Source organism: Eretmochelys imbricata, chromosome 1, assembly GCF_965152235.1.
Source record: "Eretmochelys imbricata isolate rEreImb1 chromosome 1, rEreImb1.hap1, whole genome shotgun sequence".
Classification (NCBI taxonomy): Eukaryota; Metazoa; Chordata; order Testudines; family Cheloniidae; genus Eretmochelys; species Eretmochelys imbricata.
The window spans coordinates 35234376-35247248 of NC_135572.1; the positions used below are offsets into that span (position 1 = coordinate 35234376).

General features: G+C 40.9%; 1 protein-coding gene across 2 annotated transcripts in view; it reads left to right on the forward strand.

Annotated features, from left to right (window-relative positions):
* The window catches only part of DYNC2H1 (dynein cytoplasmic 2 heavy chain 1), a 397803-nt gene extending 392718 nt beyond the window's left edge, over positions 1 to 5085 (forward strand). For both annotated transcript variants that reach the window (XM_077805779.1, XM_077805787.1), the window contains exon 89: positions 4735 to 5085. In XM_077805779.1, coding sequence (XP_077661905.1) covers positions 4735 to 4893 — 159 coding nt within the window. In that variant the 3' untranslated portion in view covers positions 4894 to 5085. The remainder of the gene's footprint in view (positions 1 to 4734) is intronic.
* Positions 5086 to 12873: the final 7788 nt, after the last annotated feature.

Sequence of the window (12873 nt, forward strand, 5' to 3'; positions counted from 1 at the left end):
TCACAAGCTTATAAAAGCTGTAGCTAAAAAGCAAACTAAAAAGCTTAACAGAACTATGGAAGATATATAGAAATGTAAATACAGAAAAGCAAGAATTATATAGGTAGGGATGGATTTTTTTCCACTTCTGTATTACCGTAAATTCAATTAGCAGTACATTATTTTCCATTGTTTTGTGTCACTTTTTCTCCCATCCTGCAAACAAGGTCCTGTACAACAAATGGAAGTGGCAAATGGTTGTTTTTGGTATGTGTCAACCTCGTGAACTCTTCAGACAAAGTTAGCTTTTGGGGAATCATAAATTTAGCCAGTACTAAGTATTAAACATGTTGAGGATCACATTAGATATTTCATTGTTATTGATGTACTGTTTCCTGACCAAGAAGTAACAGTGCCTCTAATTGAATATCTGGAAACAGACATTAAACAGAGGCTCTGTAGCTGAGACATATTAACTGCACCTACACTAGACTTTTTTCTTAAAATGTCCCAATACTTTGCTACCACCAATGCTGCTACACTAGTGATGCCCATGGTGAAAGCATTAATATAGACTAATTGCCAGGTCAAATGTTAATATAGACTAATTGTCAGGTTTAGTTAGAGAACACAGTGGTTAAAATGCTAGCAGCTGGTCTACACTGGATCTCACACCATTGCTATCATCAATGACGCTACAATGATTGAAAATTTGAAGAAAAAATATAGACAAGGCTAATAAAGCAGTTTTCAGTTCACCAAGTAAAAAATGCTTTAGTAGTTCACAAATCCTTGTTTTGTTAATGAAAATGAACAGATTCCTAAACTTTCCAAAATGTGCTCTTTTTGCTAAATACAATTATTCTAGACTTAGGAGTTACTGAGTCTGGCGAAAATACAGATTGTTTTATATTGAGGCTCCGATTCAGCAAAGCACGTACCCAACATGCTTAACCTTAAGCAATATTGTGAGTAATCCCATTCCTATTCAGCAAAGCACTCAACCAAGTGTTAAGGTTAAGCCTGTGCTGAAGTATCTGAAATTGGGCACCCAGAAAACAAGGAACACACGATTAGTGGCCACTGGTTTAAAAAAAAAAAGTTTAAATGGGTTGTTCAGCATCATATAGGAATTTTGTGGCAGAAGCAGGAACAGAATCCAGTTGTTCAGGGTGTAATTCATCTGTCTTAACCATGAGATGGTCCCTTTTCTTTCTGCATTCCACTGCCTCATTCACTACACACCTTCCAACTTCTGTAACAAATGAGTCTGGGATACTACAGACAACATCCTTATTAACTACGTAATCCTGATTCAGTCCCTGTGCACTGTCCGTCCAGCTGAGAAACAAGCTATACTGGTAGACGTCTCAAAATCAAGAATCTCTTGTCTATGAATGAAAAGTATCTGCAGACTACTTGGTCATTGGTTTGTTCAAAAGAATTTATTTTGAAAGTAGCCTTTCAAAATTAGGATTGCCAGTATTTGGGAACATGACAGAGGTGACCTATTTAGCCTTAGGAAGTGGAAAGGTAAGTTTGTATCTATCTTGTACAGTTACTGGTGGAACCAAAGCATAGCATTAATATTATCTTTAAAGGGGACCCTCCTCTTCTAGCAGTTGCAGGTGCCATGAACACAGATAGATATTCTGCATGCATTATGCTCTATTAATCAGACATGTAATGGCAACAAAACAGGGCATGAGGCAAACAATATTATCTCCAGAAGAGGAAAGTAAGACTGATACGTTTGTCCCATGAAGTTATTAGGACATAAAGCTGTGGGGTGCATTCCTGGCCTCATTGAAGGTAATGGCAAAATTCGCACTCACGTCATTGGAGCCAAAATTTCACCCCTGGTGTTGAAAAGATGAGGGAAGTTGACTTACAACAGCAATAAAATCTTCAAAAATGGCTAGACATTCAGGTCTAAGTGCTGAAAACAGTCATTGTTAGCACTTTAACTTCTTTCCTGTTTTGAGATATTATACGTTTTCTAATAATGAAACTTAACTCACTCATGCTTGTTATTTGTTCCAGTTCTTTACTGACAGAAGTCAAATGGCTTGTTTGTTTCACAAAAATCTTTGATACCTCTCCGAGAATATAAAATGAGATTTTGAGTGTTGTGAGGAGTATGGTTTTCTGACCACAAACTTATTGCCCAGAATTCTATCAAACAAATTTCGTTAAATCAGATTATTGTATCGTGTTTTAAAGGCAGAGTTAAATACAACAGAAGAGTAGGGGCTAGAATGAGCCTTTAAACTCAGTGCTTTATAGTTGCAGTGCCCCAGGAGGAGCCCTCAGAGGGAACAGTGCATCAGCCACAATTCTCCCTAGCTCCCTCTTGCTTAGGAATGGGGAGGGAATATTTTACTTCTCGGGCTACATCCAGATCTACTGGTCAGTGTGGGGGAAGAGGAGGCAGAGCCATGGTTCCATCAACCCCTGGTTCACTTGTTCCTCCATAACAAAATTTAGCAGATAATTGTAATATTCATGTAATAGCAATGCTGATAATACTGCACAGTAATGAAGTAAGTATATGCCTATCTGAATATCTGCTTATAAATAAATTCATTCGAACTGTTTAAACCTGGGTGCCTAAAGTTAACTTGATAAATCCCTATTTAGGCACCTAATGGAAATGGTCTATTTTCCAGATGTGCCAAACACCACCACATGCCGCTGTAGTGAATACTGCTGTGAAGAGTTAATGCATTTCCCTGTATATGACTAGTGAAAGCATCCACCCTTCTTGTTTTAACTAATATTCAATCATTTTAAATATTTTTGCATGTTTTGGATTGCTAAAATTGCATGTAAGGTTTTTTTGTTTTATACTTGTGATTGATTCCCTTTCTATCTAAGCTCTTGTCTGTCTGTTATAAAGAGAGCATGGAAGAGACAGTAGGCAGGTTTTACGCTGTGGGCCAGATCCTCTGGTCTGGCTTAGTTTACGAACTTTGTAATCCCTTTGTCCTGCTGCTGGCTGGGGACCATGTCAGTCCCTGGTATAAGTTAAAGCAGCTCTCTGTGGCCTGGAGAGCCCTCCTAGTAACAATTCATTGTTTAAACAATACCCTAATAAACACTAAAAAATCCTCAAAGTAGTCTGCAACAATGGGGAAGGGGAATCTGTGTGGAGCTGTGTTCTGTCTGTCTGCCCAGTGCCCAAGGGCAGGATTAAGAGGATTTTTTTTTATACATAATGTGACAGGGCAAGGCCAGATGGCTATAGAAAAGTAGTGGGAGATAGATATATTAGCTCCAGGCTAAACAAATACCTGGTACCAGGATAAGTGAAATGGCAGCTGCTCCAGGTCAATTAAGACACCTGGGGCCAATTAAGAACTTTCCAGAAGGCAGGGAGAATGCTAGGTTGATTGGGACACCTGAAGCCAATTGGGCTGGCTGAAACTAGTTAAAAGCCTCCCAGCCAGTCAGGGGGGTGTGGATGTCAGGAGCTGTGGGAGGAAGTTGTGCTGTTGGAGAGGCTGAGCAGTACACACCATATCAGGCACAAGGAAGGAGGCCCTGAGGTAAGGGTGAAATGGGGCTTGAGGAAGTGGGTGCTGCTGTGGGGGAAGTAGCCCAGGGAATTGTACATGTCATGTTTCTAAAAGGTCAGCTACCATAGCTGATACTATTAGGGTCCCTGGGCTGGAGCCTGGAGTAGAGAGTGGACCTGGGCTCCCCCCTTTGCGCCCCCTCCCAATTAATCAATGAGACTGGGAAACAACAGAGACTGTGCAAAGGAGGATAGTTTCTCCTCACCTCCCTCACTGGTTTATGATGAAAATGGCTCAGTAGACTGTGACCCTTGACTCTAGAGAGAGAAGGGTTATGTGGAGGGTCACAGTGAGCCTCTGAGGCTAGCGAAATCTGCCAGGAAACACGGGACCCACGGAGACGAGGACAGACCTTTGTCACAATAAACACAAACGATGGCTGCTGCTCATCAGTTTGTGCATCTCAGGATGTGTAACAAGTCATATCCTCCAGGACAGCCCATTCTCCTTCATAACCATTTCCCTTTTGCAGCAGCTCTTGTACTACTTCAGAGGCCCAATCATTCGCCTGCTGAAACTGCTGAAGACATTTACTTCAGTGAGTACAAGGATGAGTAAGAACTCAGTCACTTACAAACCCTGCACATCAGTTCTGCACAGACTGAACTATATGTCAGAATTTAGAAATGACTGTTCTGGAATTTTAAAACAAGACTACTTTGTCTTTGTCTCTTTCTACTCACTGCAGGTCAAAAACCAAGAATATTTATGTGTAATGATTCCAGTTAAAATATGTAAATGTTTCTTTGGACACTAATGGCTTAAATAAGAGTAACTTGGTTGGCAGCAGACTTTAAAAATCTTTGAAGTGGAAAGTGTTGGAGCTGTGCTCATGGGAGCTAATTCAACCTGCTTTAGATCTCTGATGCAGGTGTTATATGATGTCAGATGTTATCAATTTATCCTTCAAAACCCGACAGACACAGTAAAGAGAGTTCAAATGGTGAGTTGTGTCAGAAGTCTAGAGAAAAATACTTTTTCTGAAACCTTTGCTTTCTCCTCCCTCTTCCTAGTCTTAGCCAACAGATTATTCTTCTGACACCTACCAAAGGTTGCACTTATCACATTATAACTTCTGACTCTTCTTTAGATACACTGTCATCCAAGACTGTTCTTGTGTCGTGTTAATATACCTACTGTATTTTTAAATTATAACTAATGGGTGGTTTGTTGACAGGATGCATATGGTCCGTATTCTCCGGAGGAGTGCATATCCCTGCCAGTCTATACTAGTGCTGAGAGGGACTGTGTGGTGACAAATATTGATGTACCCTGTGGAGGAAACCAAGACCAGTGGATCCAATGTGGAGCTGCATTATTTTTAAAAAATCAGTAAGATGAAAGTACACTAACTTTGTGCAGTCAGGTTTTTTTAACATCTGAGCTGTTTGCTGTCAGATGGCTTTGGTTTTATTGTATGTTAAATATTACTTTTAAAACAGAGGTGTATAAATCCCCAAAATGTTTACAACTTTGAAAAAGATGACCTGGGATTGGAATACATTGCATCTTTGTGAGGTGGTGTAAAAATGATCTGCAGTACTGTAATGCCAGACACACAAGTGGCAGTTTCTCAAGATTGTAATGTAATTTATTTTCTGTTCTGTCTTATTGCAATCTTATATTTTGACTATTGCAGTCCGAAAGAGCTTTAACAGAAGTGAAAATCAAACATGTTTTCTTTGTTGTGCTTATTTTTGCATCTTATATCTGTGTTCTGTTTGATATGTTATATTTACAATTATTATGTAATAAAAGTAGCTGATGAGCCTTTTTATGATTAAGCAGTCTTTTTATGCACAAATTGAAAGTTTTTTGTTTTTATTTTTTAATGTACTGTAATGATTTTAACTAATCACATTTTATTTGAGCATGATCAGTAAATTACATGAGATTCATGCAGTCTTTGTGTGCTATGAGTTGGGACCTATGTCCATTGCAATTATCACACAGAAATGGCTGAACACAGAATTATGAAACCGGACAGTATTCAAACAATGTAGATATAAAAGAACAAGTTAATGTGAACGCTAATGGGTTCAAAATTAGAATTTTTTTTAAAACTCTGCATTTTACTTATCCATTAATATGTCTAAAAGAGGGGCTACCATTAATGTCAATAAAATACTGTCAGACTGAAGAGACCTTCACCATGCAGTGGGCTGACATAAGAGAGACATAATTATGTTTATGGGCTCCTGGCATCAAGTGAGTCCAGTTCAGGATACTGTGTGTTTGACGCACACTGATTCACTCCAAGCAATATGACACAAGATGGTGTCACGTTGGGATAGTGCCATACTTTGGGTATGCTGTTAGATACAATGCCAAATGAGATGAGCCAAAACCATCCAAGAATAACAAAATCCCATCATGATGCTCATCTTAGTATCTAATTATGGTTGTACAATGACTTTATGAAGATTATTTTAGAAAACAAGAAAAGAATGTATTTATTGCATTACTAAAAATAGTTCCCAAAGAAAAGTGTAAGGACTGACTCTGATCTCTTTTACATTGGTGCAAGTCAGGAGGCAATGTAGATATACCAGTGTAGAACTGGCATAAGCCCATACCAATTTTTTTAAAATTAAGGCCATATCTCTCTTAATTGATGTTTGTTTGGGGGTGGGGAAGGGTTGGCCATATTTGCAGTTTGCTTTTGTTAAGGAAGCTCCTCTTCCTTTCAAACCTGCCCCACTCCCCTAAACCCCCTACATCCCGCATTTTGTCTCTTGCCTAGGTAGCTTTTCAGCTTTAATGTTACATTTCAGAAAATTAACGTTGAGCCTAAGTGTCATAAATGTGGGGCCGATATACTTTTTTCAGTTAGAATAAAGGTATTTAATCCCCACTGGAACAACAAATCTCTTAAGGATACAGTTTTTAGGGACACCTTTATAAAAGGTGGAGACATGAAAATGGAGCACTGCATCCTAGATCGTGGTGGCCAACGTGAGCCTGAGAAGGAGCCAGAATTTACCAGGGTACATTGCCAAAGAGCCACAGTAATATGTAATGATTATATATAAATATATATACATTACATATATTGTACATACACATCATTACATATTACTGTGTATACACATAATTACATATTATGCATATTCACAACATTATATACATGTGTGTATATGCATACACAATTATATACGTTGATAATGTATATTTATTATACATTTATAATATAGTTCACGATAACAATCTTTTACTTAGTGGGACTTCTGGCAATCTTTGCTTTCAACAATTCCCTTGAAGTTTGGTTTGTGTTCAGTTTTGCTCACACGCAGCAGTTCTCTTAAGTGGCTGTCTGTCAAAATGGATCAGTGCTTAGCTTTCACATGTTTGAGTGTCGAGAAAACAGACTCAAAAGATAGGTTGAGGCAAACATTGAGATTAATTTTAGGGCTGCACCTCTGTTGTTGGGGTATTTATCCTTTGGTATAGATTTCCAGAAAGTAAGGGTCCCCGCTGAACAGATTTCAATCTGTCATCTTCCAAAAGTTCTGTCATTTCCATCTGGGATGTTGCTTCATCAGTGACTAAAGGGGCTTCAGACAATCCGCTTCAGCACTAAAAGGGTCAATCAGAAATCTGACTTGAGCTGTTTTCTGCTGCAAATCTTGGAATCTTTCCTCAAAACTGTCCTTAAGATCTTTAATCACGCTCACATACCTAGTTGTGCTCCGTTTTAGGGGTTCTGCTGCATCTGGCTTGAAGTTGTGACATTGAGGGAAAGTGTGTCAGCTCTCCCTCAAGCATTTGTGTGTGAAACAACTGCAGTGCAATATGCTTTGCACTAGATCAGACAGCAACCGGAATTTTCATTGTTTAGTTTATCCAATTACAGTAGCATGTCTGCAAGAAATGCCAAGTCTAGAACCCATCCAGAATCTGTGCTCTCGGGGTGTATTCTGCTTCTTCTCCATAAACAATTTTACTGGTTCCAGGAGCTCGAAAAAACAGGAAATAACTTTACCTCTCAAGAGCCATTGAACTGCACAGTGAAATGGCAAATCAGCAGGGGAGTCGTCTTCATCCAGTTCTTCAATTAGATTTTGAAACTGTCTGTGATTGAGTGCATTTGAGAGAATGAGTTTCACAATGTGCAAAACAGGTTTCATGATGAGATCAAATTAGAGATTTTTAGGTACCAGTTGCTCCCAATAAACAACACAGTGAAATGTCCAAAATTTGGGAAAGCTCTCATCAGACTTACAAAGCCCTACTAATCCATTCGCAGATCCCCACATGAACGGAGCTCCGTCCGTTGCAATGGCAATGAGCTTCTGTAAAGGCAAGTGGCTTTTCGCAACTACCAACATCAATGTCTCCTTTAGATCTTGTCCACAAGTTCTGTACTTTAGTGACACAATATTGAGGCGTTCTTACCTTACAACACAATAGTCAGATGCAGTGCCGACAAATACCAATAATAAGGTTTATCCTGTGCATGGCACGACTCATCCAAAGAGATGTTAAAATACTCACACTGCTGGAGTTGCGAATGCAATTGCGATTCGATGTCACTGTTCAGGTTGGAGATTCTGCATTCTATTGTGTGGCGTGAAAGCTGCAGGCCAGACATTTTCTTCTGTAGATTCTCGTTCTCTGGTGACAGGTTTGAAATCACGTCAGTGAGGCGTGTTCTTATAAGTTCTCCTTCAGAGTAAGTCTTTTTCACACAGGCTATGTGCCAGGCCACATAATATGAGGCTAACATTACAGCCTGTGATGAATTGGCAAATCTGGTGAAGAACTGGGTTTCTACATCTGTTGTTTTTTTTCCAAAGTTTTCAGTTTTAGAGTTTGGAGTTCAGAACCTTGTGGGAATTCTTGATCCATATGTGCATGACTAGAAGTGAAATGATGCTGCAAGTTTGAAGTTTTGAACTGAGAGATACATGTCTGGCAAAGAAGATATATGGCCTTACCATTACGTTCAGCGAAAAAGTACTTTTTCTCCCACTCCTATTGGAAGCCTCGATTTTCATCTGTGTATTTTCTTTTCTGTTTGCACTTGCCTTCCGTTGTTAGATGGTGTAAGAAAATTTTTGATTAAAAATTTCCACACCAGCTAGTCACTGAATAGCTTTATTCAAGGAGACACTGGCCAGTCAGGAGGTGCTGGACCACCGGCTCTGTCCCAAGCTCCACCCCCCACTCCATCCCTTTCCCCAAGTCCCCACCCCCACCTCCATCCCGCCTCTTCCCACCCCCTCCCCCGAGTGATCTGTGTCCTCGCTCCTCCCCCACTCCCCCAAGCCTCCTGCGTGTCACAAAACAGCTGATTGTGGTGGGTGGGAGACACAGGGAGGGAGGAGTGAGGCTGCACACTATGCCCTTGCTTCCCCCACCCCTCAGAGCCTCCTCAACGCTGTGAAACAGCTGATAGCAGTGGGCAGGAGGCGCTAGGGGAAGGAAGGGGCTGCACGCCACGTCCTCAGTCCTCTGCCCTTCCCCCCCCCCCCCCCGAGCCTCCTGAAAGCTATAAAAAACAGCTGATCGCAGTGGGCAGGAGGCACAGGGGAGGGGGGGCTGCTGGTGGGTGCTCAGCACCCACCATATTTTCCCCAGAGTTGGCTTCTAGCAGGAGCCACATGCAGTTCCAGAGCCACAGGTTGGCCACCCCTGTCCTAGATACTGAATCCTGCCCCACACACAACAAATAAAGAGTAAAAATGCAGAGAATTTGCCCCAAAAATGGACGTTATTAGGAGGACACAGTACTGTTGTACTATTTCTTGGGACAACAGTAGTTCTCTTGTAATATACACACTCCCTGAGGACTTATGAGGGGCACCCCCCAGAGCCAATGTCGCTCCATTCCAGGCTTGCTTTGTAAAATACCTGTGGGGCAGGAAATACGCTTATCAAGTGAGCTTTGTGGTCTCAGTGAAGTCCTCTGCAGTTTAAGAAGAAGACAATGTTGCTGACCCTAATTTTAGAGCCTGAAGGTAAGTCCCATAAAGCAGGCTGGGCTGAAACTTCCCTGAGGGATGAGGGATCAGCTGGCTTCTGGTAGTTTCAGTTTCTCTTTCTCAGAACCAGGAAGGCAAGGCAGGCTGAGAACAGTAATATACCAGGGCAATTGTAGTAGTCCTAGCCTGGGGCAAGACAGGCTGGGAAATAAGGGAGTATATTAACTTCATTCTGCTCACAGATGGGAGAGAGCTGGAAGGCAGTAGACTGTGCTAGCAACTTCTCCTGGAAGTTATGGGCAAGTAAGCTCTTTGCAATCATTTCTGAAATAGACACTGCTAGCACATCAAAAACAGCTTCTGTTACTTTGCACAGATGTTTTACTGCCTGTCATAAATATAAAGGGAAGGGTAAACCCCTTTAAAATCCCTCCTGGCCAGAGAAAAAAATCCTCTCACCTGTAAAGGGTTAAGAAGCTAAAGGTAACCTCACTGACACCTGACCAAAATGACCAATGAGGAGACAAGATACTTTCAAAAGCTGGGAGGAGGGAGAGAAGAAAAGGGTCTGTGTGTCTGTCTATATGCTGGTTTCTGCGGGGGATAGACCAGGAATGGAGTCTTAGAACTTTTAGTAAGTAATCTAGCTAGGTATGTGTTAGATTATGATTTCTTTAAATGGCTGAGAAAAGAATTGTGCTGAATAGAATAACTATTTCTGTCTGTGTATCTTTTTTGTAACTTAAGGTTTTGCCTAGAGGGGTTCTCTGTGTTTTGAATCTAATTACCCTGTAAGGTATCTACCATCCTGATTTTACAGAAGGGGATTTCTTTATGTCTATTCACTTCTATTTTTATTAAAAGTCTTCTTGTAAGAAACTGAATGCTCTTTCATTGTTCTCAGATCCAAGGGTTTGGGTCTGTGGTCACCTATGCAAATTGGTGAGGCTTTTTATCCAACATTTCCCAGGAAAGGGGGGGTGCAAGTGTTGGGAGGATTGTTCATTGTTCTTAAGATCCAAGAGTCTGGGTCTGTAGTCACCTAGGCAAATTGGTGAGGCTTCTTACCAAACCTTGTCCATAAAGTGGGGTGCAAGGTTTTGGGAAGTATTTTGGGGGGAAAGATGTGTCCAAACAGCTCTTCCCCAGTAACCAGTATTTGTTTGGTGGTGGTGGCGGCCAATCCAAGGACAAAGGGTGGAATATTTTGTACCTTGGGGAAGTTTTGACCTAAGCTGGTAAAGAGAAGCTTAGGAGGTTTTTCATGCAGGTCCCCACATCTGTACCCTAGCGTTCAGAGTGGGGAAGGAACCTTGATACTGCCTTTTGGGATAAACTGAAGCACAAATCCCTGCAGAGGAGTCTGGGATTTTTGGTGAGGAGGGGAGCAGTTGTTTGTTTGTTTCCTTCCCTGTTTATGAGTTGCACAGACATCTTTCTGTCTATCCAGCCAAATTTTGTAACAGACACATATATAAAATGTATTTAAGAGCCTAGGGGCTTGATGCGACAATCCTTACTCAAGCAGGTAGTGTTTACACACACAATTACTCTCACTGAAGACAATAAGGACTGTATACCTGTATAAGGACTACCTGTGTAAATCGTTAAAGGACTCCACCAAATATAATTAAGTGCTGGATTGTGGCATTTATGCTGCAAAGGGAACAGTGCAGAGTTGCACCAGTGGAGAAGGATCACCAGAGATCACACCTCAAGGAATGGGAAGTTTGTTCTATCTATTGACATGGAGCAGATTACTCTGCCAGGGCATCAGCCCTATTCCACAGGTCCCACCTTTTTCACTGTCTTTTTAGGGTATGTCTACACTATGAAATTAGGTCGAATTTATAGAAGTCGTTTTTTTAGAAATCGTTTTTATATATTCGAGTGTGTGTGTCCCCATAGAAAATGCTCTAAGTGCATTAACTTGGCGGAGTGCTTCCACAGTCCCGAGGCAAGCGTCGACTTCCGGAGCGTTGCACTGTGGGTCGCTATCCCACAGTTCCCGCAGTCTCCGGAAATGAGATTCAAATGTTCGCGGTTCTTTTCCTGTCTACCTGGCCAGTGCATCTGAGTTGAGAGTGCTGTCCAGAGCAGTCACAATGGAGCACTCTGGGATAGCTCCCGGAGGCCAATACCATCGAATCGTGTCCACAGTTCCCCAAATTCAACCCGGCAAGGCTGATTTAAGCGCTAATCCATTTGTCGGGTGGAGTAAGGAAATCGATTTTAAGAGCCCTTTAAGTCAAAAAAAGGGCTTCATCGTGTGGACGGGTGCAGGTTTACATCGATTTAACGCTGCTAATTTCGACCTAAAGTCCTAGTGTAGGCCAGGGCTTAGACTGACTGTCCAGTGAGGAGTAGAAGCAGGCTGTTACTGTGTTCCATATAGCACTGGGACTGCTATTTAAGTGGTCCTTGCACAGCCTCACAAATGTAAGGAAGCTCTTTATCTCACCTATATGCCTGTTCAAGGGCCATTCACAGTCTGGACCTAACCAATTACAGGGAAAGACTTAAGTTCAAGTCCACAATATGCACCATTGCACAAGCAATCACGGTGTCTGCATATACAGATGATTAGTTGCGGGTTGGTCACGTGCTCTCACAAATCACGTGAATGCACATGCAGTCACAACAAATGTAAGTTCAAATTAAGCATACATGTGCATGCCTGAACTTCTGAAAATTAAGTCTAGTTATCTTATGAACTTCCTATTATACCAATAAAGTGGAGTTTTGTGTAAAAGCCTGTAATTATTTTAAAGACATATTTCTGGTAAAATTGACATTATACCCAAAGATTTGACCAAAATCAATGTGTAAATGTATTAAACAGAGATGGGACTGAACAAGTTGGTTATATCTTTCCTTCCATGTGAAAAATAATAATAATAATTAATAAAGTTTGGGATATTTAAAATATATTTGAATATAGTCCTAAATCTTAATTTAATAGAACATAACAGATCCATCAGCTATTAAAGAATTATTTAAAATCTGGGGTCAAACATTGGGCTGTTGCTATACATATTTTTGTAATACTTAGTGCTTTACTGAATTCACAGTACATTCTTAAAGCTGCAAAATTTTCCTGAAAGCAAATTAAGACCCCAATTGTAATTACAAAAAAAAGACAATGTTAGGCTCTGATCATGCAATGTGACGCTCATGAGCAAAGCCCAGCACCTGTATGTGCTTGATTCAAGTCAGTGAGGCTCTTCACAGGTGTAGGGTCTGACCACATTGTCGGAATGTAGCCTAACATTGTCTAATACTTCTATTGTTAGTCCTATATTAACTCTGACTATCCATATAGGTTGTAACTGGCTTTGAAGGAACGCCAGATGCAGTGTGAACTAAGTTGCTGAGGTGCGTGTTATGAGAAC